This window comes from Megalops cyprinoides, chromosome 5 (genome assembly GCF_013368585.1).
Source record: "Megalops cyprinoides isolate fMegCyp1 chromosome 5, fMegCyp1.pri, whole genome shotgun sequence".
NCBI classification, from domain to species: Eukaryota; Metazoa; Chordata; class Actinopteri; order Elopiformes; family Megalopidae; genus Megalops; species Megalops cyprinoides.
The window spans coordinates 10,631,557-10,658,833 of NC_050587.1; the positions used below are offsets into that span (position 1 = coordinate 10,631,557).

At 39.1% G+C, this 27,277-nt stretch overlaps 1 protein-coding gene across 2 annotated transcripts; it reads right to left on the bottom strand.

Moving 5' to 3' along the window:
* Positions 1-215: 215 nt before the first annotated feature.
* On the bottom strand, positions 216-19,091 carry onecut2 (one cut homeobox 2). Of its 2 annotated transcripts, none has more exons than XM_036529439.1 (2): positions 17,820-19,091; positions 216-502 (listed from the first exon to the last, which is right to left on the bottom strand). In XM_036529439.1, exons 1-2 carry the CDS (start codon positions 18,928-18,930, stop codon positions 216-218), a joined length of 1,398 nt encoding a protein of 465 aa, XP_036385332.1. In that variant the 5' UTR covers positions 18,931-19,091. The 2 variants fall into 2 exon arrangements, with proteins under 2 accessions (XP_036385332.1, XP_036385333.1); XM_036529440.1 differs by having other exon boundaries at positions 346-502; positions 17,810-19,091.
* Between the last annotated feature and the right edge of the window lie 8,186 nt (positions 19,092-27,277).

The window sequence follows — 27,277 nt, forward strand, 5'->3', positions numbered from 1 at the left end:
CTAGCGCTTGAACCCTGTGCGTGTTCTGAGGCATTTGATTGTGTTTGGCTAGTTTTGCCTGCAAACAGCCCCTCTCCCTTTCTTCACCCCCAAAAAAAAGCAAATTTTAAAAAGGTTTTGAATGATGTGCCCCTCCCTGGCGAACTGACCACTCCCACTTTTCCAGAAACCCCTCCCCTCCCCACCCGACCCCGCCCCCACCCTATCCCCCCCAATCACGCTTTGGTACAAGTGCTGGAGGCAGAGGAAGCGGCTCCCGGGCTCCCCTCGTCCACCCATTTGTCTAGGCTCCGCCTCCGGGCGTTCATGAAGAAGTTGCTAACGGTGGTCAGTTCCAAGCCCAGCTGCTGCGAGATGGTCAGCTGCATCTCCTTGGATGGGCGCTTGTTCTCCTTGAAGATGGCCAGCAGGGTGCGCCGCTGGAGGTCAGTAAAAACCAGGCGGGATTTCTTTGGTGTATTGCTCCTTTCTTTGCTTGGGTCTTGCTCTTTCCTTTTGCACGCTTTTGGGGGTGACAAAGGGGTGTGGAGAAAAAGGGGAAGGAGGGAGAAAGAAAAGAGAGAAACGATATCGATCAGTATGGATATTCCCAAAATTTCTGAGCTCAAGGTCTCTAGATGCAAACTAATGGCCCAGATTCATTCAGACCACAACATGCTTTGTCCTTAAGAACCAAAACAAATATTATCTTTTGTGTTTGTTTCACAAATGTCTTATGCATTTGGTGAATGATGAATTTACAAAAAATCTAATTCAAGGTTAAATAAAATGCTAGACAAAACAAAAAATGGAATTCAATGAAACCTACCCCCTGCTATATGGCCATGGCCCACAGCCTATTATCATCAAGTCATTAACTGTCAATATTTTTACCCAGAGCTACTTGTAAGATGGCCTACACTACAAACACATTTCAGCATAACAGAGAACAATGCCTTGTCCTGCATTATTATCCAATATTATTCATGAGAACAATAATAATGAACGTACACTGACTGAATTAAGAATAAAACTAACAACAGCAATAATCACAACAGAGTATGTGATAGGAACTGTTCAGTAGTAACATATATTGGATATAAACTAGGATTGTCAGTGATAACATGAAGACAACAACTCCGTAGAAGTAAGCCTCTCTGAGTGGATCCTGTGGAATTCTGGGATAGGTTCAGGGGATGTCGTCGCATGCAGTTCACAGCCAAATGCATCCCGCCTGTGTTGAATGAGTCCCGCTTTTCAGTAAGCACCAGCGCACCCTTGGCCTCCCCTCCTTATGAGAGCACCCTGAGTAAATGCACTGAAGACCTTTCATTAAGTCTTCCTCTTCAAGTCAAACATGGGCCAGAACATTCCTTCTGACTAAGAGTTCATTTGCCTCCAATTTGAGCGCTGGAAGACAAATGCCTTCAGGGAAGCTCTGCCGCTGCTGGCCCAACGGGAGAATATTTTCTGCGATGCATCTTGCTGTTTACACACGGGGGTAGGTGAATTTTCACACATTGTAATTTCAAATGATTTCTCCTGTGCAATAATCCTACTACATGAGAAAAACTGTGCTTCCATGTATCTGTCATTCTGCGTAGAGCAATACTCCAGCAGCGATCAGGCAACCATTTATGGAAATGCATGCATGCTGCATTACATTATAATAATGATTACAGTACCAGTATTTGAATGTTGCTATGGCAGTTATCATGGAAAATTGCCAACTGTTTTTTGGAATGAAAGTGACAAGATAGTTTGGCTCCTTTCAAGTAAAACCATTTTGCAAAATGCCACATATAATAATTACATTTTAATAATTACTAATATATGTATTTGGACTATATATAGCAACGGAATTCAATGAGGAGAGGATTTTGGCAGACATACTTTGTATAATCATTTGACTTTCTTCTCTTTATTCCATGGGTCCTTGTTAAGATCTCTAAAGAGTTTATTTTCCCACACTGCACTTGGCCCTTTGACTAGAGTGCCATTTTGACAGTTTTCACCTGAAAGTTTTTTTGTGGATCACTCGATCAATATGTAGACCAAAAAGACACCTATCCAGCATATTCAGAGAGAGAAACTTTAAGAGTATATTAACCTTGTTTGAAAATTAGTACCTGAGCATTCAGGCCTAATTTTATTAAAGAAAATGTATTCATTTTACATGAATTCAACCAGAAAGCAACCCTTATATGTTTGTGGTGTTGCTGACACTTCAGCTGTTTATTTAAAAATCTGTATAAAAGTGTCTCTCAACACCTTCTATCAACAGAGGTGAATTCCATGAATTACCCAGGACTAGCCATTGAGCCTGGATACTTGGAACAGTTTCATATAAAATGCTTGTTTTCTGGTCATCAAATGAAAAAATATTAAAATCTGGTTGAAAATAAAATGCTGCATTAAATTTTTAGGAAACTGTAACTCAAAAAGCAATGTGCTGTGTATTTACAATAATGGTTAGGCTACTAACACAATTCCACTTGACATATCTTGTTTTCAGCACAGATACTCCACAGACAATGTGAACGTACTTTTTTTTAAATCAGAAAGACAATATGAATGTACTGAATGTCAAATCATTCCAAAGTTATTGACAGGGTATTTATCCACATGCACTTAAGTCCAGACCCATCCTCACTACCCTGCACTTTCTCCACAACTGAGGCTAAATTTAGCCCATCCTTCTTTATTCCCAGTAACACGTGACGTTTTGTACGAATCAAAAAAAGGTATCATGTGCTTTAAATTTCATCCCTCAAATTTAAGGATAGTGCGCCATGTGGTTAGATTGAGCCGAGGCATAAAATCGGGCTTGCGCTGTGCTATCTCAGAAGTGCTGAAACGGAACTTCGTTGCCTCGGAGTTCTAAACTCCGTCGTCCTGCTGCAACCACTTCCTCCTATCACTCTGGTGGTTGCTCTCAAGAGCCATCAATCACTACCGATGCATATTTGATAGCCTCTTAATGTCCTGGAGGTACTGAGACCGAGAATCTAGCATACGCAGCCGCCGGCATTAGTGGATTGAATTGCAGCGACGCCCAGACAGCCCGAGACACCGGGGCAGGATGATGGCTGCATGTGGCTACTGGCGGTCTGGCCCGCGCCCGTCTCCAGGAGCATTCTGCTTCTGTGGGTTCATGCGGAAGGGGCTGGGATTGCAAAAGGCCAAATCAAAGGCAGCACTAAATAACAATGGCAGCTGACTTCCTGAGGAGCGTCTATCTGGCCATTTAACACTGTGCACTTTCTAGAGCCCTTTGGTACATTATTATGAAAATGGCCAATGCCCTTTGATTGACTGTGGTTGGGGTGCCAAACTGACCACATAGACAGCATTATTATTATAACAATAAATCCCATAGTGTTATTGTTGATATGATTTTGCAACACAGAGTGCTGACTAACATTATTTTAAGGGTTTCTCTATGCTGAATGCTGCACATCGAACCTTAATATATACCTTACATCTCTCACCTTCCGAACAATTTTATTTTTATGTTTAGTTTTGATACGATGGCATAAATGCAATTACTTATAGGTGCCTTCTGTAAGATCTTACAAACCTATGCCAAATCTGATTTCAGTTTTGTGTATGATATCACTCTGTTTCAAAAACAGATTAATATCATACACAGACAAATACAAAACACCTAAATTTGAATTCATACATACGCTTTACAAACACAACCACGTAGAACTGGTTGAACTGGTGCCATAATAGCAATGATCTTTATACTTTTCAGACTTCAGGTCGTGAACGACCCGCTGGTTGTCAGTCTTGTAATGAACAAAAGTCAGGATAATCGGAAGAACATCCTTTACCACACCATAGCAGCTTGGGCAAATTTAAAACGAGATTCACAACAAGTAACTCCACCTAAAAAAATAAAGTCTCACGAAACTAAAGATCTGAACACTATAAGATAAAATAGTCTGCGTTGCTTCTAGCGCCGCGAGTCCCCTGGCGCTCCTGACACAGCAAAAGAGATTTGATTTGATTACCTCTCTGAATTAAGTATGCACAACTGAGACCAATTGAGATCAATACAAATCAGGTTAAGTACTCAATTGTGTACAAAACTATTATGTAAGGGGAAACTATCTGAAAGGACATGTAAATAAACACATCGTCTGTACGTGAAGCGTTTCGGTTCCTGCATGTCGGCGCCTTCTTCGCCTTTATCTTGCGCCTAGTGCTGTGAGTGGGAGAGTTCAACCTCCGCATGACATTTATCTCCTCCTGCTTAGACCAGGGGAATACCTTATAGTATATGGAATGCAGTATATACCGCCTCTGCCTAATATATCTCTCCGTATTTCATTTAAAGCAAGGACTTCTTATATCCAAAGTACCACTTTCTTTTCGTTTATTTTTTACGTTTTCTGAAAGCAGTCACAGTAAAGACCCTTCCTCTTAATATGCGACACACAGCGCGTGCACGGGTTGCTGTCCGTGGTTCTGAAAATATGCCTCAACAAAGCCGTTTGACAATCTGCAATCAAACCTGCGTCCACAGAACAACTGCGTATTTATTGCATTTGCGCATACATCGGCGTTTTTCCTTTTGCAAACGACTAAACACCAGTAATAAACCGACAACTGTTCATCACGTGAACTATGGCGCTGTACCCACGAGTGAAATTACCAGGTGAAAGGAGGTCTTGGTTAGTCCAGAGGGTGGCAGTGTTCCACTAATATGCACTACCTAGTATTTCTCTGGCTTTACATGAGGAAGGAGGCTGCCACATGACGCTAACGGGCAGCATGTGGTGTTGTCATTAGAGCGAAAAAGGTCGTGGGTTCAGATCCCTGGTGGGACATTGCCAATTCATCCTAAAAACACAAAATTCACGCCATTTGTTAGTGTTTCTTAAACGTGTTAACAAGCGTGCACGGTGTAAAATTAATATTACAAATTCTTTATTGTTATTATTTTTCAGAGTAAGGGATCTTCAGTCGTTATCTGTCCTTTTTCGTGTCCTTGTTTTGTGTAAAAGCGAGCACTTCTTAGTATGTGAAGAGGGATAGGCTACGTTTATAACTGTCTTCGATTATTGTTGTTGATCAATTAAAAATAGCAATCCTGACAACATTTCCATCACCAACAAAATAATCTGAAGTAAGCATTTCGTGCAGTAAAACAATAAACATATTTACGTTTGATCTAACCTGACAATAGAAAACAGCCCGAAATGGCGCATGTTTGACTGGTTTTACTTCTTTAAAATCGACAGTTCTTATTTTATAGTAAAAATCGATCTCCATGTTGAACTTTGCTGTGCATACGAATGTAGAAATTAATATAACCGTTGAAAAAATTAAGTCGACCTAGTCTGAACAGGAATATGGGAAGTGGAAGTGATTTGCTTAGAGTGTGTAAACGGCGCTTATTGATTACTGTGGAGATATAATCAGATAACAGCAACTACTCAGCTTCCACGGCTTCTGGAAGACCAGGAAGTCAATCATATATATATATATATATATATATATATATAAGCTTTCGCGTCCATAATACATTTTAACACGACGCAACCCCGCCACGGCCATTTGAATAAGAAATGCATTCTGAAGCACTTACCGTGGTGACCTTATTTATGATGCATTGATAATAGTTTGCAGCGCGACCGGTTCTCTTAAAGGAAACAAAAACCAAAAATACCATCAAAAAGAAAAACTATTTAAATATGTACAGGCGACTGTTCCGAGTAACGGTTGAAATACATCTAAAGCCTTGGCGTTATATTTCCAGCAGTCACAAAAAGCATTAGCTACTAAATCCATTTATGAAAAGTGGAGACCGTGACGACCTCAGTACAACTTTGCTGTTCTATCCAGGTACAGAATGGAAGTGTCGAAGCACTATGAATAAACGAACTATTCACGGGAAACGCATGCGGCGTTATCTCCTGCCAGTAACTTTATTATTTATTTTAAAAGTCTCTTAAAACGTTATTCTGACTCTGTTTTAAAGTATCTGTGAAAAGGACGCCATGAAGTGATCTTACGATAAAGCCGTGAGCTACACCCCCCTGGAAAAATGTCGGTTCGCGAAAACATGTCAAGGACTCCGATTTATTATATATATATTTTTCAATGACACGCTAAATCAAATGCACTGAATGACACTCCTGACACAGGCGTTTTATCGATCCAGTCGGGAATAAACTTTATTTTCAGTGTCTTTAATTTCCTGCGGAAAAGATTCCTCTCCGTCGTCTCAATGCTTAACTTGCAGTGTCTTTACCTTGAGGAATTCATATCATAGTGCGAGGCTAAATGTATCGGATCTGTCTTCTGGTGGCTCGCATTCGTGTCAGTGGTCAATAAACGTGAAAAAAATATACTGGTTCAAAATAAACTGCACGCCCAATGAACGTATAGCTTTGGTGGTTCTGAATAAGTACGAGCAAAAATGTGCTTTGAAAGTGAGTTGCCTTTTAGATGCTTGGGGGAGATGTTCAATAACTAACCAGTCTTAATTTTAAGTCTGAAAACGACCCGGGCCGTTTCATTTATCACTCTAACACTCTGTTGCAACACTGAGTCACCATTATTTGTTTCGGAAACAAATCCGACAAATGAAACATAATGTATTAGCCTAACCTTTTAACATCTTAGAAGTAGCATAAATGCTGCTTTAGCAAAAGTTGATACCATCTTGCAGTGAGCATTACCTAGTATTCGTTGTTATTCACACATTCTATGCTCATACAACACAACTATCATCTCCCTTTTCGTCAATGAATAGTCGTTTGTTAATATAGCCTACACCACGTTTACGCCTACAAAATATATGTTACGAAATAAATACCGATGTCCCTATGGCCTTCCGAACAAAGCATCCACATTAGTTCAGAACTCGAGTCATTGCAGTGCTATGAATTTTGCTTTCGTCGTGTTGCATTGTGCTTACTGCGGCCATTTTGCGGCTGAAAAGGTGCCACCGCACTCTCCCCAGTCTGGGAGCTGCAGGCATACAGCAGCTAAGTGTATATGAGATGCGCTGTGCACGGGAGGGGCTGTCCTCTGAATCAATGCAAGTCAAAACGCTGTGACTTAATCACTGTCGATGTCCCCCCATCACGATCCTCACAGAGTGATCAAAAACACAATTATAATATTCAAATTGGTCTATTGTTTTCAGGGTTAGAAAGAGTTAACTAGATTTTTAAAGGGTAAGGTTAAATCAATTGGATCAATACTGTAGGTTTCCCTGGATTTATATCAAACGGGTAACAGCTCCTTTTGCCCATGGTTTATCTTTTTTCTCTGACAAATGTAAATCAATGTCTTCTGCCTCCCTAACAGTTCAGTGGTGAGAAAGTCGGCGCGGTACAGTCGAATGAGCACTCCTTACTGCACTGCACCCAGCTTAGTCACAGTTCCAGCGTTTAACGTAGTGCAAACCTGAGTGAATTATGCTGTTCGATTTTAACTAGCCTACTCTAAACTCAAACCTGTAACGAAAGGTTTAAATGATTATGTTTCTATATTCTGACATTCAGTTAGTTTTCATTTGACACACAGCTCAAATAAAAGGCAGAATACCATCAAGCAAAATGCTACATAACCCCGAAAGATTTGTTTGAAATAACCGGTAAACTATCAAAAATACGAACGATGTATGCGCGAACGTGACTCAAATGTCCATTCTGTTGTCTTCCTTGTATATTTTCCGAATATTTCATGTATTAGGGTTTCACAAAAGTGGCTATCATGTCATGGAACCAAAAATCAAATCCTTCAAAGGTTGGAGCATTCTTCTTGCAAATTAATGGCGAGTATGGCTCAGATTCAATCTCACTGCAATACAGTATGTGCATAAAGCAGGCTTATGCAATTAAGCAGGTGTGTAATCGATACTTGCACACCATGCGGTCGGTGTTGTACGTCGCGTATGAATTATTTTCAATATTTAAGAATCTGAACAGAATCTTAAAACGTGCTTGTACGCGTTATTCAAAATCCGCGTTTTGATTGAATAGAGACCTCGCCGTTTTTTCAGTACCTTAGACAGCTCCACGCACATTCGGTCCATTCTGGCGCTAAAAAGAGACCCATGTGCCGTATAACCATCTTCCCTAACGAATGATAGCCTACCTAGCCCAAGATTGAATCTAAATTTTCGTCGGTAACGTATACACGTATGCGCAAGTAATATTTTCACTTACAAGGACTTCGTTGTTTAGTGTAATTAAAGAAGACCTTGGGGTTCTGAAAAACTCAACTTATACTCAAATTTGCTGAATAAATGTCAAGGAAAATCCAAAGCGCCGTTTGAATGTTAATGCCCTAAATCTCAACTGTTCGTGCAGTAGTTTGAGTAGAAGGAACCGTGTTTGTTGTTTCAAAACGAATGACCAAAGTGAAACGGATGAAATGAGCTATACAGTGTGAGCTATAGACGCAGTGAGCTACAAGCATGATCAAATGTCAAATGTTTCTTTTACAGCAACAATACAGCATATGGACATAGCAAACAATCATGCTTTCATCATTAGTCATACAAACATTAATTAAAATGCAGAAAAGGGATACAAATTTGTTTTCAAGTAACATGCAGTGCATATTGTAAAGTGCTTCAGCCTAATATCCTGCTGCATGTTGGCACAATAAAAATATCAGGGAAATCGGGATCCACAGTAAACATGACAACCATTCAATAGACGCATCTCATAATACACGACAAACACCTAAGTGGGTAGCTGAGTGGTACAGAACAAATTCAGGTTATCACCAAACATGAGACCCAAAAAACAGTAAAGACTGAAGGCTATGATCAGTTCAACAGCAATAACTTCGATTATCGATTTTTAGCAAGAATTCCTTTTTGATAACATCACAACTCAGGAGTTGCTGAAATGCAAACATGTAGTTTAAGAATGACAAAAAAGCATAGCTCTTAAATACATTACTCAAAGTCAAAACCACAGACCATTAGAGTTAAACTGAACCTGTACCCTCCCTACAACAACTACACCCAAGTCATGCCAAGTGAGCCATAAACTAGTAAGAAATGTTGTCCTCTAGTACCAAAGTGGGTGTTCATAAATAGAGAAATACGGCAAAGGTGTAATCATGACATTTTGAACACTGCCTCCATGGAGCCCCCCATTCTGTGAACATTAGTCTGAATGGGGTTCTCATGTTAGAGATGCCAGGAGAAAGCAGATGCAGGAGTAACCAGAGGCGGGGTTCGATCCCGAGTGCCACCTCCTCTCCTCCTTCCCTCCAGGGCCATATCACTGCTGGCCCTATGAAGAAAATGAGGTAATGAAAAACTTCAGGGCCTCCTCCTGAGGTCTGAGCTTTTCAATTAAAAATTAAAAAGTCCGGCCTAAATGGAGGCAGGGCAGAGGACGCCTGCTTGATGCAGGCCTTGCTCCTGTTAAATGTATAAACAGACTCCGGGACTCTGTCTTACAGCTCTTTATGGTTTGCTTCCTAAGCTTTATTGCAGCAAAAAAAAAAAAAACAAAAAAAAAAACAAAGTGAAGACACTGGACACTGTATGCACTACAGGTTCTAAGCTCAATGGAGAAAAGGATGGGAGCATACATCTTTTGAATCGCTTTCGCTGAATTACTCAAGCCAATGTTTAGGCAGGAACTGTGCACTGCTGGGTTCCTTGAAGTTCAACTATTATACCACAGTGCTTCTGGCCAAACTACCACCGAAATTCACAACTGGTGGAAAACAGGACTCGCTGTCATACAACAGAGTTTCAGTTCTGCTTGTTTTTTAACCTTTCATCTTCTGGCTGAACTCCAAGTGAACCAAATATTTACAGGTTAAATAATGTCCTTTTTGAGGGTCTGCTCTACATCCAGCTGAACTCTAAACTTTGAGCATGGGTACATTAGTCTGTCACTCAGACAATAACATCATATGTGCAGTACTGTTGTGAAATGTATGCATAAATGATATGTTAAAATGTTACCACAACTATTCATAACACACAAACACAGCATAAGCTACAGAGGCACTGTCATAATGTAACTATAATTGACTTGTGTTATTCACATCGCATTTTACTACAGCTACCACGTCCTGCCATTAAACAAAGTTATTTCTCTTAAATAGCTTATATAAAGTTTAATATGTACTGTATGTTTCAAAAAGAGCACAGAACCCTCCTCTGTAAATCAGCCAAACTTGCCAATTACAAAATTAGCAGAGCAATCAGGGCATAATTTCACCAATCCTTTATCACACCAAGTGAATTACAGATACTCAAAGCTTTGATTTTAACTCCTATTTTTCATTTCCTCCTAGACTGAAGAACCACTTCTTTCATTGTGAAAGGGTCAGCATTACATTACAAAGAACATTAAACAAACACATCTGACTATAATCATGTTTTTTTGTGAACATGGGGCTGGGGTTAAGGTCAGCAATCATGGTTTATTGTCCTCAGTGAGCCTTAGAATGCATTTTTTCATGTAATGACAATCAATGACTCATTTATCTATGATTACATATGTGGACTTCATCAGAAGTAATCCATTCTCTAGCACTTTTGCATTATGTTAAGCTCAGCCAGCTTTCAGTGCAGTAATAGTTTTATCAGTTGTTCTCTATCAAGGACAGAACTGAGACAAGAGTGCATTTGTGTGGCTAAAAAGCTGTGTCCTCTCTAATCAAACAGATAGCAGTGCTGAATGAGTGTCTATTGGGAATGGCAAAGTTCCACATCTACCCCAGTGGTGATGACATCAGCGGTTCAAAGGTATGTTGCCAGACTTACTTATCACCGTCGAGACAAGGCCAATTGGAGTACTCATTGACTCTGTGATGTCACTTTGCTGATGAGGAAACAGCCTCAGAGAAGGTCTTGATCAATTAGAGACTTTAGAATAAAAGGTAAATCATAGAATAGCTGTTCTAGAGAAGGTCTTGATCAATTAGAGACTTTAGAATAAAAGATAAGTCATAGAATAGCTATTCGCTCTTTGGTTTCACTGATTTGCTTCACATACAGTGCATAAGTCATGGTTTTAAATAGAATCTGTATAAAGATAAAGTCATTTTTTTGTTTTTTGGGAACAATGTCACATGTTTCCCACATACAAATTACCTACTGAATGAGTAATAACACCAATCCTCACGTAAACAATTTAATCTTTTGTAATCATTGAAGACGACTGTATTTAAATATTTATGTTACAATGGCCATATTTTCTCTGAAGGGATTATTGAAAAAAAAGGATCCATGTGTCTTCATTTCACAATGACCTACCAACGATGTCAATAATGCAATAATGATGGCCTGTAAGAAATAATAGCAAAGTTGAATTTGTGATGTGTCCTGTATGGGGCTATTAACTATTACAGTTTTGAATTTCAATCTAAAATAAACTTCTGGTTTAAATTATGGTGATGAGACTGTTGAGAAATTGCTAATTTAATTGATTCAAAAGTCCAGTAGGAAAGATGACTGAGGACAATGAACCAATGATTGTCTCTCTCAGTATTTTGCATTTCTGTTATTCAAAATGTATCCACTGATTCAATAAAATAACATGCTATGTCTTTCAGTATGCACAATAATTAGTTTCACATTAAGCATTAGTAGATCCTTTTCCCAATATCAGACAGACAGCTGTCCAGTGAGCCTACCACAGACAGAAATGCCTTATTCATAGAAACAAACTGTTTTAGAGTTTGTAAATGGCCGGTTTATCAGGGCATTTTAAAGAGTATCATCATGCCAATGATGACAGCTGATCTGAAAGTACAAGAGTTCGCCTTCTGACAGATCTCCCATTCCCTGCATGTCTGAATATGAAAACGGTTTCGACATGATCACACCCTGAAATCCCCTTCTCTTACAGTAACTGATAAATGGCACATATGGAAATCCACTTCCTTACAGTCACCGATAAATAACACATCCTGAATTCCCCTTTCCGTACAGTCACCAATAAATGACACACCCTGAAATCCCCTTTTTAGTCACTAAGGTACAGTATAATGGACCCTGATATTTCTTGACTGCTCAGAGGTCTGAGAGAGAGAGAAAGGAGCAATGCAAGATGCCGCTGTTTGCTTCCCCGATGTCCTTGTGTGTTTCAGTGTAATACAAGAATGAATCTGATGATATTGATAAACTGGCAGAGTCAGTCTACCTGCAGTGCACTTTGCACTTAATTTTGAGCAGTGAATTTAAGTGACATTTATCCTTATAATATCACGACTGGCATTAACTGAAATAACAGAAATTGGGTGGGTATAAGACCCAACAAACCACCAGCATGTTAAATTTTAAGGGTACACTACATTGTGGCTATTCTGGAATATGGGCCTATTTTCAATGCCAGTAGTCCTGTTGAGAGATGATAGAATTGAATGATTTAGAATATGACTTAAACATGTTTGTGTTACAAGGCTGAATTCCTTTCGTGACATCGATAGCTATCTTCAGTGCTTACTGGAGAGTTTTTTTTCTATTGAATTCCAGTATCATGAACAATATGAAAGCTGATGTGCAATCCCTTCCTTAAAGAGCTGTGTGAGTGTCCTGATGAATGCAGCGGCAATAATGTGTCAACAAAAAAATGAAATTCTAACAGTCTGAGGAGTTTTTTGTTTTCCGATATTATATTATTTTAAATAAACTGGTCTGGATAGGTAGCCTCTGCTTAAAGCATTCCTTCTGTATTGATTAAGCCACGCTTGTCTTCATGGTTTCCAGGGGACTGAGTGCAGCAATAATACAAGTGCAGGAGTGAGTTTTCAGAGTCTTGTCTGCTTCCTGATGATGGTCTTCACTCTCTCTTCAGCTCTTAAAGTAGGAACCTTGTAACATCTGCATGTATTTGGGTCAGAGTTTCAGTCCAACTCACTGACTGGAGCTAACATGCAAACAGGGGATTGAGTCTGGGGTTAAAAGAAGCAAACTTTGCCCTTTACTCAGCTGGTGTTGACAGAAACTCTTATTGTAAGACATTGCAAAGTCTGGCCATGTTTGGCCAAGCAAACCAGATTGTCTAATGACCGCAGATTATCTGAAGGCTGTAACTCTGTAACTCGCATCGTCAACAAGAAGCAGAGAAGAAATGTGAAGGCTTATGACGACTTTTGCTCCACCATCACACAGCATCATCAAATGAGCCTACAGCCAGTTTTAAGTTTGAAAAATGCAAAACCAAATCCAATTTCTTGCTTGCATAACCTAGAACTCCTCTTCTGACTCCATCAGACAATCACAGACACATTTTGTGATAAATTCTTTTTTTTTGACCATCCAAACCAACAGTATTCAAAGTGGCTTCCTCATACAGCATGGGGCATTGATAAGGATCAACATTGGAAATGACTATTTCAATCGTAAGTGCGCCTTCCAGAACTTGTTGATTTACATATAGAAAATTAGGTTGGCTTTTCTTCAGAGATATTTCTGTTAAACTTCACGTCATCATTTTACCATGTGTTGAATGTGAGGACACATGTCATTTCTACATATAGCTTTTGAAAAACATGGTTTTAACCCCTTTTTTCTTGTAGCAAAGGATACTTATATAATATATTTTTAAGTCCTTCCACAGTGTTAAAACACAACAATAAGCTATATATCTGAACCTTACAGACACAGTAGCTATCTACACCATTTTAATTATGTGACAGTCTTCCCCCCAAGAGCTACAACCCGATAATTGCCAGCATGAGGTGCTTTACCATGCACGGACAGAGCTGAACAGTTTTGCAAATTAGGGACTGCTGTTGATGAATATCTGGCACATTTCCAACACTACAGTTGACAAATCTGTGGACGTAACCTGTTCTCTTTCTGATGACTGTTTGAGACGTGTGCAATATTTCACTTTGCATTGCCCAGACAGCTCCACAGTGTGCAACAGCATCACGCTGAGATAGGCTACCTAACAGCACTTAGAAGAAACAGCATTACAGCCGCAGCCCAGATGACCTCTAAGGGTCATAAATAGCATCTTCTTACATGTGCGCGCTGTTTGTTTATGTGTTACTGTTCCTTTAATATATGACTGCGACCTACACGTACGAATGATTAGATTTCAGATCGCTAGACTACTTATTGCAAAAATAACATACATCAGCGTGTTCCAGTCTTTCCCCCCCACGCCATAAGCAAGTCTCTTAGAAAGCGCCTAAAAGGAGGTCTGTACGAGGTCTGTAGCACATTCCGCTGCTGGGAACATATTTCCATCATCAGCTTTCCTGGAAGATGCCGGGATCAGGTTCCAGATCAATGCGAACTGGGTCCACACGTTTATGTTATTGTTGCCAGCATTAATGCCCTTTTAATCTTCAAGAGATTATCCGCATCGATCTACACCCATGGAGCTACACATATTTGTTTTAGAAAGTGACATAACCACAGGAGTGAAAGACGGGAATAAAAATAAACGAGAAGGAGGTGGGGGTGGTGCGGGGGGAGTCTTCTTTGGATCTTATTCCAGTGTTTTCTCGTGTCAAGATTTCCCCTCTGCCTTCAATGCCCGATGGAATTCTATGTTAATTCTGTGTTACTCCTCCGGGAAACGTCAAGGTCTCCCAAACACTTGCTTCTTAATGATTAATTTTATGTTGCAACTCATTTTCACTTTGATTTTAAAATGGGCGTGAAATATTCCATTAAAATTATATTTTTAACAAACCCCGTTTCAAACTTTCGTTGAAATGCGAGAATTTCATTCCATGTAACTAAATCCCAGATGTGTTAAATAAAACAATCGTTTTAAAACAGTTTGCAGACGCGTATCTCGGCGAGGATTTACACGTTATTACACTTGTAATTAGCTACGAACCTCAATTAATCGTTTCCAACGGCCCTGTAGTCAAGCCTCAGTTTTTTTAGTGACCGATAAATAACTGTTACAACACAAGGAGTGTTAGTATTGGGTTATAGGACTGGGTAAAAGATGCCTAGTTATTCCTGTGTTGAAAATTCACTGCAGTGCACAGTCTGTGAATCGATTCAACGGGATTCAGTGGCAGACGGGACGTTTCTATCAATGTGCAAGGCGATTTGGCTACAACATGGAATTTAGACAAGCACTTAATTCGGAGTTTATTCTTCCCGCAATTTACTTGACTTTTTTCTGTCTTGAGATTTGACAGAAATATTGTAAGACTACATATAGGCTACATTACCTTAAATTCTCGTTAAAGCTACGGATTGACCGCCTCGCGCCCTGTTCGTATTACCCCCTGTAATTTCACAATTTAATAAATAAATATAGGTTTTTTTGTATTTTGACCGAAGCTTGTGAATGCCTAGACTAAACTGTTGTTCTCAACACTTCAGCAATGTGTGTGGAGATTTTTTTTCTTTCAATAGTCATGTCCTGTGCCTTTATGCTTGTTGTCTTATTTTGCCCATTATTCACCGTGCTTTCTCTGCAAACCGTGAGCCGAATATGAATTATTTGGTGTAATACAAAACGTTATCGGATTTGTGGCTGCCTCGAGATGTTAGACCAGCTTGATTGCTTGTAGTGTGCGTGGAATAAGCTTGAGCCGAGTGTCACCTTTGATTTGACTGAATAAGTACTGCAAGGGCAGGGTCATTCACTCCCTGCGAAATCACCCTTTTTCCCATCGCGAAAATTAATTTTCTTGAATGTGTGCTTTCTTCGTAAGAATAAAATTAACTAGGCTTTGTCACATATTGCACGTACGTAAGCCTACACTATTGGTTGTCATTGCTGTTTTCGGAGTTGCTACAGACATTGAAATTACATTAGCCAACGAATACATGTGGCTGGTTGCTCTATGGAAAAAATGCATTAACCGTTTATTCAGAGTGCACAGATATATACCCATTTCAGCTTATAAATTATTCTTTCTCTACAAGTCCGGACAGAGGCCTCGCGCTTAGCTTCAGATTTTGCCTGGTTAACCCGAGACAAGGTGACGTTTGGTGCTCCGGCTCTGGGTCATGCAGAGATTTCTATCAATAATTCATTGAGCCGCTGCAGCTCCTGTTCTTCGTTTCAATTCCCCAGCCGCGCCGATCACATAATACAGCCGCCCCCCCCCCCCCCTCCAAAAAAAAAAAAAAAACCCGACCAAAGAGTATTCCACCATCTGTACGGTAACAAACCTGCGAGCAGAACTGCAATGTCTTCAAATAACGAATTACTGCACATTCATAATGTTGGGGATTATTGTCAGTAGCACCTGCAATTAAAGGGTTTGCTATATTAAAGCTAAACATTAGGCCTAAATATAGCCAGGAATTCACATAATTTATAGCTATATCAATTATATGATTTAGATCAATGTTACAAACGGAACCACGTATAATTAGAACGCTCACAAACAAGGTAATGATTTACAATGTATTATGAATGTGAAAAACCCGAAACCATACAGGGATTTCACCACAATTTACATAGAACCAGGGCCTACCACACACAACAATTGTCACTCCGGTTGCTAATATGCTTGTTCCCTACTGGAAATGTGCACCATACTGCCTAGTCAGAAAGCTCGCGTTTATGTGAGGCACGACTGGCGAGTAATTTCCATAGAAATCACTTCAAATTTTACTTTGACTCTGGTGTATTACAGCACAAACACAGTTAGTTACACAACTAGCTGTAGCTCACACATTATACACTAGACATAATTATTCCAAAAACGAATCACGACAAAGCAGTGTACAATTTGAATTTGCAAATGTTAGAACCGAAAATACTAGAACAAAGACATATCTTGAAGCAGAATTCCGTTATTTGTCTTTGTAAATTTGTGTGGCTAGGTATTTAATTTTTTTTTTCACTGATTTGCACCAATGATGTTATTGTTGTTACTCTACCGTGATCACCATTCAAAATATTAACACGAAAATGCTGTATACACAACTGCAAAAATAGAGGAATATTCCGTTTCAAAAGTGGTATATTATTAACTTGACCCCTGTTTTCTTGAAGAGAACAAAAGAAATTGGGCTCTGGAAGTTATATTTTTTATCGCTAGAGGGGGCAACAACCTTACTATCAGTACTCTCACTTCTGTGCATTTTGCCCCGTTTTTCCCATAGACTTTGCATTGGGTACCATACACAATCTAGTGAACGGAGACAAATCTCCCTCTTTCTCTCCCTCGTTCTCTCTCTCCATCTCCTTTTTCACGTAAACACACGCACCGAAAACATATAGCCTACCTTTAATGCAAGTACAAATTATATTCGTAGACATAGACCAAATGCGTTTTTTACACTTTGGAGTCAAAACGAATCATGTCACTAGCAACAAAAATACTGTACAAACAAACGGATTCATTGCGGAGAAAACGCAATGAAAAGACGAAATCGTCAGCTTTTCATCAGTGTGCCGTGATTTTTTTTCCTGACAAAAAAGCAGATTTTCAAATGATCGGCATGGAATGTCACAAACATCTAAAGACATAAGTTAGTTCAAGACAGAATTCTGAAACAGCGCTCGCCTAAACAGTCTTGGTTCAGAGGGGTAACAGACACACATTAAATATGAATAAAATACACCTTGTCACTAAAAGAGTGTTCTTTTTCAGTTTGATTTCAAACAATACCTTTGAACCAATGAGTAAAAACAACTACATCTAAATGACATCTGTAAAAGACATCAGCGTATTTACTTTAAATCTGAAATATTTTCCAAGAAGGTAAAAAAACGATCTTGCAATTATTATTGATCGTTATTATCGATCAATAATAATAATGTCATTCGGAATAAGTTTCAATCATCAATGTTACTCCATGAAAATCGTGAACTCTGTTTTAGTGGAAGGATTTATAACAAAAGAAGGCAAGCAATTCCATAAATAAATCGTTTCATCAAGATACCTTGTCTTACCTGCAAGCCGTAGGGCCGACATCCTCTGGAACTCGGGTTCTTGCAGCCACTTCCACATTCTCCTGAACGTCTCCCTTCCCGATTTAAGTTTACTCCAAGGTTTTGGGTTCCTTAGGAGGTCGGAAAGGGTGCCCTGCGAGCGACACAGCACCCGCTGGGCGAAGATTGCCTGCGGGATGCTGTAGCGCTTCAGTTCTGCCGTGATTCTTTGTGCCACCTCTTTGGTGTTGATCTCTTCGAGGTGCCCCGAGTTGGTACCTTGCGTTCCCGAGGAGGAGGGCGGTCTGTCCCGACTGGAAGCCAACACAGGCCCGTGGGATTGAGGGTGGCCCGGGTGCCCGTTGTGGTGCATCCCGTTCAAATGCGGCATCATACCTGCCGCGGGGCCACCGAGGCCTCGAGAGAGGTGCTGATCCCCCCTGGCCAGCATGGCAGTGTGGGCATCAAAGTTGGAGCTGAGCATCTTGTCGTGCCCGTGCGTGCTATAGTTGTGGAGGCTTTGCTGCGTGTTGTGGATGGAGCCCAAGCCGTTTCCGAGGGGGCTGCTGGCCAAGGGGGATAAACTCTGACCCATCCCGGTCATGTCCTTATGGTAGGGGCTGTAGAGGTTGTTCATTGCTGGTAAACCCCTTTCGTCCCGCATCAGCGTAAAACTCCCGCTTACGTTCCCAGAGAGACGCTGGTGGTGATGGTGATGAGGGTGGAATTTGTCCGAAACGGTGGATATGGGGGGTAAGGGTTGGAGTGGCGTTAAGGTGGTGTAGGTACCGCTCATGCCCATCCCAGGTGGGGATGTGTCGCACGGCATGCTCATTGCGTGGTGGAGCGGGAGAGACAATTCCGGACGGTACTCTCCAGCCCCGTCCAGAATTGTAGCCATGCTGGACACCATAGCCGACCGCGAAGATGCCGCGGCCAAATCCTGATGTATCCGCAAGGAAGCAGCCCCCGTGTTCCGACTGTGGTGGGGACTGTGACCACTCATCAGATCCTGGTCATGGCTTACTCCACCATGCAGATTGCCAATGCTGTCCATTGTCATCTCTGGATTCATGGCGTAAGCATCCAAATCCTTGGCCAGGCATCGATAGGCGTTGTATGCAGTCTTCATTCAGTCCATTGATTTGTTTAATGTTTATATGCCAGGGATGGGTTTTTGTCGTTTGCGTTTTTCTAAGGCCTCTCGGGTTTTTTTTTAAATAAAAAATTACCGATCTCTATCAGACGGGCCAGTGCTGATTCCCCATGTCCTAGCCCTCTCCTCCTCCTACGTATTCTGTTTAGGCAACTAGCGCTGTCCGGGATGGGTTTGCTCCCCGATCACCCTACCCCAGCGAAGTGGGCGGGGATTCGCTTTTGATTGACGTCTTTTTTGCTCAGTCACAATCCCTCTTGCGCTTATCAAAACGCTTCCCGGAGGTTGTGTATCCAATCCGTGTTTACTGGGTATGGCAATGGGAGTTCATGCTCGGTTGAGATTTGTATGCAGCTCCCGCATCTGGAATCTAACGTCAGAAAGTCCGGATTTCTCCTCAACTAATGGTAACCCTTTCATTGCCTGTCATCAATCGTCAAAACTGTTTTACGAATTGTTTTACACTGTATCATTCGCTGAGAGTGAAGCTTAGATGTCTTCATTTTTAGCAGATTTAGGCTATAATGATATAGGCTACTATTTCTGTTTTGAGATTAAATACCCCAATATTCATTATTAAGGACATCTTAAACACAAATGTATTGCCTTTTTTATTTTATTATATCTGTTAATGACTTTGCAACTTTCATTTATAGGTACAAGAAAATACATATCAGACCGAATTTATGAAATACATCTACAATTTGTTAAACATACACGTGGATCCCTAAACAGGATGGATAACAAATACATAGGCCATGCTGTAATGAGATATTCTTGTAATGTGTAGTTACATAGCCTACTGATTTATTTTGAAGCTCATAACCTTTTAGCAGGTGTTTAACCCAACTCGACATGTTTATTGGAGCGTTATTCATTTGCACACATAAACTGATCACATGAAATGTATAGGAAATGTGTAACGTTAGAATATTTGGAGACGTGATAATCAAAATAAATTAAAAAAAAAAAACAGGTAGTCCAAGTATTGCGTGTATTTGGTATATACATTCTAACAGACATATGTGCTCTTTTTCTCTCTGTCACTCACATGCACACGCATAAAATACATTCATCGTGCATTGCGCCAAATGGGTTAAATTAAAGCTTACATAGGCTACCAAACTTAGGCAGTTTATTTTTTCTACAAACTTTAAAACTCAATCGGAATTTTTAAAAGTCTGTTTGTTTGACTCGAAGTTCCTCTTTTCTACGGGACGATGGCCCTATGGCCACGCCATAGGCCTTCCTCATTAAAACAATCACAGACCTGTGTCAAACGTCTCCTAAATGATGTCAGCAGAAGATAAAGTAAATAACCTTTCGGGTTATGTTTCTTCTTATTGATGTACACCTCCAAAAAACACACCCACCAAGTTTCGTTATTCGTTTCACATTGTATTGGCAAAAATTCTTGCATTTAAAAAGACACTAATATTAGCACAAAAAACGGAACTGATTACATTTGGAAACGTGGGGCTTTTAAACGAATAGGTTTTTCCACGGCAGGTTGCTACTATCTTGGTTTTGGGTGGTTATTTTGTTTTGAGACTGCGCAGATGTTGCCTTTGTTTAAAGAGACTGTAATTAAGGACAGAAGGACAGAAGTCTAAGAAGCGTGACCTATTTTCCTTTTGATCAGCTGTCAAAGGAGGAGCAGGGGGTCTCTTGTAGAAAAGGCTTCCTCCCAACACTTTCAGCTGTCAGGAGAAGACCTCGCCAATTGGAAATTGGTCTCGGGCCCTGAATACTTCCTCATTTGTGTTAGCACGCTGACAAAACACGCCACAGTTGTGCCTAAAAGTATGACACATTTTGTCATACTTTTAGTATGAAACGTTTTGATCCTCTACTTCCCTTAATCACTTCTCAGGCTTTTTTTTTTTTTAAATCACCTTCTTATCATTAACTCAGATATTTCGACTCATTGTTAAAAATGTACAGAATGTTACCCTAAATCCGAGTGTTTTTCATAAAGATAAATTTAGACTGCCACAAAGGTTAATTCACTAACAAGAATACCAATATTTTCCAACTAGCTATTGCCTTAAATGAAAATGAAAATTTTCAGATACCTCAAACACACAGTTCTTCTAGTCAATAATCACACTTATGAATGGAGAGATATGTTAAGTTGCTCTTGGAAGGACGAGAGGCGGCATTCTCAAACCTCAACTAGGCTCTTCAGTGATTCTGTTAGACTAATCTGTGAGTTCAGTCACAAATTAATGATAACTGTAAAGAAACGGCAGTACAAAAGTTGGCTATAACATTAACATTATGTAGCTACTAATACGACGTACGAAATGTCATTTTCTCATTATTTTCACAGAAAATAATACGGACTGCTTACACCTTTTTAGAAGAACTGAAGTCAGTTTGAGACAAAACTTTCTTGATTTATGTACGAGATCTTTTATTGTTGGCTGTGTTTAAAGACTGTAAATAATTACATTCGCATGTCTGCTGTCACTCTCTGTATGACAGGAGTTTCCTGCAATTACTCAACTGATGTATGTGTAGGACAAGTATAATTTGGAAAAAAAAAACAGATGCACCTATAAACCTATATCACAACAGCAAATACTTCCGATGCATATAGTGACAATAATAAAATACACTATCTATACTGTGCAGATGTCTCGGGGAAACGGGAAGATGTAATAACACTCACTGAAGATGCAATAATTTGTAAGTTTATCCGCTGCAGTTGTGATTAAAAAGCAAAGACCGAGGGAGGCCTGACTAACAGTGGGTCGATCGGGACAGGTTTTTCCCTTTTTCTTCTTTCATTTTTGTCCTCTCCCAAGCCATCTGCTATGTAAGTGCAGAGGTATTGATCAGAATCATTGTGCTGCGGACCCCATGCTAATCTATAGCGTTACTGGCAATCAGGTTGAGCTTTAGGTTGCATCTGTCTTCTCGCCACGATCTTCCAAATCTTTTTGCCATATACAGTGTCTGGATGGTCGGTGGTAAGTGCACGACATTCCTTTGTCATTTTACATCATAGTCGTTGACTCCGAGAGAGGGGGAAAAGCGCAGTTCAGCTGTTTTTCGGGGGATTCTGGAGTGATAACGTTTGCATAACGAAGCATGGGCGCTTTAGGCCAGTGTTTCCGCTCGCGTGTTAAACAGCGTTGAGACGGCAGTGAAATGATGTACTCACACGCACTCCGGCAAAAATGCCAGTGGTAATTGCTAAAAAATAAACTGACAGAGCAACAATTTAAATTTCTTTTGAATTATTTTGAGGAGATTATCGTGCGATGTTGAATTACTAATGCTTGTTTAAAAAAAACACACTAATACACCAGATATGTCAGATTTGTGTAACTGATTCAAATTCAAACCAATACTCATGTCAATACGCCGTTTAAATCAAGTTATGAGCGTTGTTGAATATTTCTGTCTCTGAGGTATTAAAAACAAAGCGATATTTGATTTAGACAACTACTAATGTCTGATTCAGACAATTTTAAAGGCACAGCCAGTGCATTCAAGTTAAATTAGTTTTCAGAAGTACGGAATCCGTTTCGAAAACCCTAAAATGCTGAAAAGCAGGTAATCAGAGGAGCATTGGCGACGGACACTTATCCCATTACTTGAACCGGTGTAATCCCTACAGATCGGCTTTTGAGGCGAGGAGCACTCTTTAGCCAGTTTGAAGTGAACATGAGCCCCAAATTCTAACCGGCTATCAAAAAGCCTACCTCTCGCACTCAAATGTGACAAACAACTGTTTGGGGGTTTAGTTAATTACGTGCTAAATCTGATCTACCTTTATTCCACACTAACACCGTGAATTTTCACTATTGTTGTTATTAATGTTCTTGTCGTAGTTTTAAATCGTTCACTTCTTTTTCAGTTTACTTGTATCTAGATTCACCGCGACTCAAGAACGAAAAATTCGGGGAAAACGTGAGGTTCCTACCCGAAACATAACGGTCGGCGCTTTTAATTAATAGTTTTAGCAAACCTGTCCACGTTATTCCTGGAAACGCTTGGAAGTCATGTTGAGCTTTAAAGCAAAGTCTCTTTGGCATACGCGGCTGCCTCTACTTGTGGTTCTTTTTCAAATACAAATGAGCTCGGCACAATCAACAGGGGGTTTTCATTCACCGTTAAACTATTAAGAAAGAGAGAACTGCTGGCTTCTCCGCGTTTCGTTATTCTTTGTAAGTACAGTTAAGATAACTTGTGAGGTAAACGAGGATAGAGGTCCTCTGTGATATTGTCTGCTACTAAACGATTAATGTTATGCGCGTCATCTCGCACTTTATTCCCGAATTGAAAGAGGGAAGATAAGGTCTTTTTTGCTCTTGTTCAAACTTTGGCGTGAGGCCCTATTGTTGAAGTTGAGTTATGCGTGAAATCCGTTTTATTATGCACACAAAAGGAGAAATTTTGCTTCATAGTAAAAGGGAACGAATTCACCTCGAGGACGTGCTGCTGTTTGGGTGGCAATATATAATCCTGGACTGTAGACTTTTTAAAGCGAGACTTTATATCGCCCAGTTTTTAATTTGATTATTAATAACGTGGATTATATTATTGAGCCTGTCAGAAAAATGTACCAAATTCCTTTAAATTCCATAACTGCATATATGCAGTTCAAGTATATTTATTTTTAGAAATGCACACCTTACGTCATACTTTAAAACAATAACATTGACAACGACGGTAGCTCCAAACATGTATAGGCTACCTATTTTTAATTTGTTCACAACCCATGGGTTTTATTTTAAGATGAAAGCTAATCATTATTACGCTTATGAACGCTTTCCGTTGAGCTGAGTTTCATTCACATTCATTAAGTGGTGATTTTAGCAGTCTTAAAGTAGGCCTATTTGAAAACAGGACAGTGGTAAAATGAGGAACATAAAGTCAAATGTTCACAGTTTTACAATGAATGGAATCAGAATTTTAAACAAACCTGGTACTAGATTATTTAAATTGAAAACACGAAGCCCAACTAAGAAAGCTGCTTTTAAAAAGTAACGTTCTTTAAGAAATTACTTATTTTACCGCTCAATAAGTTTATTGTTGATTTTAAGAAACACTAGCAACTGGTGTCTGGTATAAAAGCTGTCCAGACTAAAGAGGAAAACAGCTGATATTCAATATATAACTTTCGTTGTATATTGTATATCAGTATACAACAGTTTAATGAAGACATGTTTAATTTTTAAATTAAGTAAACTAACGCCGCGCGAGTTCAAGAGAAGCCAGAATCCTCATCTGTTTATTAGCCATCACAGAAATCAAAGAATTTTGAAACATAATTGCTAAAGCTACATATGGCCGAATGTGGATTTCATGATAGACAGGATTTTGTAAGATGAGTGGTTAAGAAATCTCTCCAGCAGAGTAAAGATGGAGTCGTATCAATACACCATGATTAATTAATGCCCTCCAACTTGCGGCCTTTTAATCATAACATTTGATTTAATTATTGATTGATGCCTAAGACAGGCACAGTTAAACATCTCAGTATCTGAATCTTTCAGAGGAAAAATTTTGGATGTTGGAATTTATCATGCCACATCTTTCATAATGCACTCTTCATGTATGTGCCGCTCATTAGTGCATGCGTGTGTGTGCGTGCGCGCGCGCGCGCCGGTGCTTGTGTGTATTTTATTCCACGCATTAGTAAAATAAACGTTTGAACGCGAACTTTTGCTTTGCCCCGGCGTCCTTATCAGAGAGAAATCACGACTAGCCATCTTATTTGTTGGACTCAAATCTCAGAAAAGTTTTAAAAATGGATCAAACAAGACTCTGAAGTGGACTTACATCCACATGAACCTGCGGAACGAGAAACGGTTTAATAAAACATTGTGGATGGGACTCCAGTCATTTTTCAAGTACAATGTAGATTTGCTTTTGACGACAAACATTCCTAATTTTCATGATATGATATAAAGCAGGGAATTAAAAGGCCGTTATAACTATTATAATAATTATATCGTTACGAGTATTATAATGACAGCGAACATTCTTCTTATTATCATAATAATAATTAGTACTTGTAGTAGTTGTAGTGGTGGTGGTGTATATAACATCTTTTTTTTTTTTTTTTTTGCTATATAGTGTCCTGTTGTCCATCCTGGGCCTGAAAATCTTCCATAATATCTGATCTATTCAGAGAAGCATAATGTTTATTTCCTAAAAAACTGCAACAGTTTCGTCCTTCTGATTAATTGCAATTCAATCAAATCTCTGGGTCTGTACGAACGCGGGTGCGAATGGAAGAACGAATGGTAATTTCAAAGCGGCTAAACCTTACCAGTCTAATGTTCTTTTAACATGTGCTGTTGTTATGTGGAATACACATGGCATATCGCCCTGCGGTAATATGGTTATTTAAATTTATAGTAATTAACACTAAACTGACATGAACTGACATTTACGACAAAATGGTTACAGTTCTGCAAAACTTTCTGCACACACGTAAGTGTGCGTCTATGGACGCCTCCACGCTCACTTTTACAAGAGTACACTATTAATATAACATAGGGAAAGAAGAAAAAGGTGATCTGAGGTCGAAGGTCATCTCCCGCCACCTGACCTCAAGAATTAGCATATATTGTGAGGATGACTTCGCCTGTGAATTGCGGTGCTATGATTATGGTTACACATTAAAGGAAAATAATGAATTTATTTCATATTTATTTGGCCTATACTACGCTAAAAATAATATAAAACATTCTCAAGAATTTCTCAAGCAAAAATATCCAATATCAATATCCAATAATTCAACCATACAAATGTCAGAAGGTGAAACGTCATGTGTTTGCTGCATCACAAACACGGAGCTTAATACTTGGCTTTATGACTATTTTAAAACTGTCATTAATAATCGACTACTTCTCTTTTTAAACTGATTGACGTCTAATAATAATAATAATCATAAGAAGAAGAATGCAGTAATTGTTCTCATTTTTATTTTATTCTTATTATATTTAAATAGCAGTAGATAATAATAGGCCTAATAGTAGTAGATAAAAATAGTAACAGTAGTAGAATGTTTAGTGGTCTGATTCGCACCTGTAATTATTTTTGATTATGATTCATAATTCCAAGACAAGTTTAGGTTAAATCATGGTGGAATGACTGCCAAAACTGTTTTGATTTAGATTAGTTATGTTGATCATGGTATTTCACATTGCTGGACTATAATAGTCACCGGTAGTAATGTATCTTTCTACACAGCAGTGGCTGTTAATGTGATTCTACATTCCTGTTTTTCTAACAGTAAGGAGCTCCTCTTCAGACCCATATTAATTTGTCACTACTATTAGATATTACCACATTGTATGTATACCACTCAGTAGTCAGCCCCTGATTTCATTTGAATTTTATCTTGCATTTTTCTTGACACGTTTGCCATGGTACAATAACTGTTTGCCTTGCACACACATTAAAAAAGCATTCACCTTTATCTTGCTTTACTTTATTAGGTCATTGGTAGCAAAGTACTTGTTACACATAGTACCATTTTCCACTTATCCTTTCTCGCACTAAATGCAGCAGGAATTGTGTGACACTTTCCTCCTGACTCTTGACCTTTGACCTTTCAACTTTCACCTCCTGTATCGCTAAAAGAACAGCAGACCACCAAACTTGATAGTGCTGAGCTATTGTACTGCATAGAATAGGGGGAGCTGTATTGCGAGCTGTAACATATTTTACACTTATAACAAAGCATGCATAATTCATCTGTTAAAATCACTCATGTAACAAATTATAGTCATTTTCATAAAAGATTTAATAATTGTTTGATGCCATAATGTTATGTTAAACATTAAACTGTATATTTCAAGGCCGTCATTCATCTGTCAAAAGCATAATGACCAAAATGCAAAAGATAAAAAGACACAATGCACATTTATCCAGACGTAACAATAACTCAAAACATAAACCTACAAAACCATTCATGTTATAGTTTGTAACAAATTAATTTTCAGTTGGAATATTTTCCAGTATAATGAATATTCATCTCTATATTTGATCATTTTAGGAATCATAATATTGGCAGATGAATTGTCAATATTTTACAATCAGTCAATTTGTCTGTGTTATATGTGTGCATGAAAGTACTTTTGTCTCCTACGTAACAGAATAAGTGAATCACATATGATATACAAAAGCAATTGAACTATATAACACCAATTGAACTATATAAATCTATATTAAAAAACATTGTGCTCTACATTACATTGCCTGATTGTCATTTAACAAATGGTCATATTCAGAGCAACTTACATTACATACAACTTTAATGTAATTTTAAACATACAATTTGCTTGGATATTCATGT

Bases quoted from the DNA above. Each gene is read 5' to 3' on its own strand.
- onecut2 (XM_036529439.1), bottom strand. From the start codon at position 18,930: ATGAAGACTGCATACAACGCCTATCGATGCCTGGCCAAGGATTTGGAT. The intron at 503-17,819 runs GTAAGACAAGGT...CACCCCCAAAAG, and splicing joins GTCGGCCCTACGGCTTGCAG to CGTGCAAAAGGAAAGAGCAA.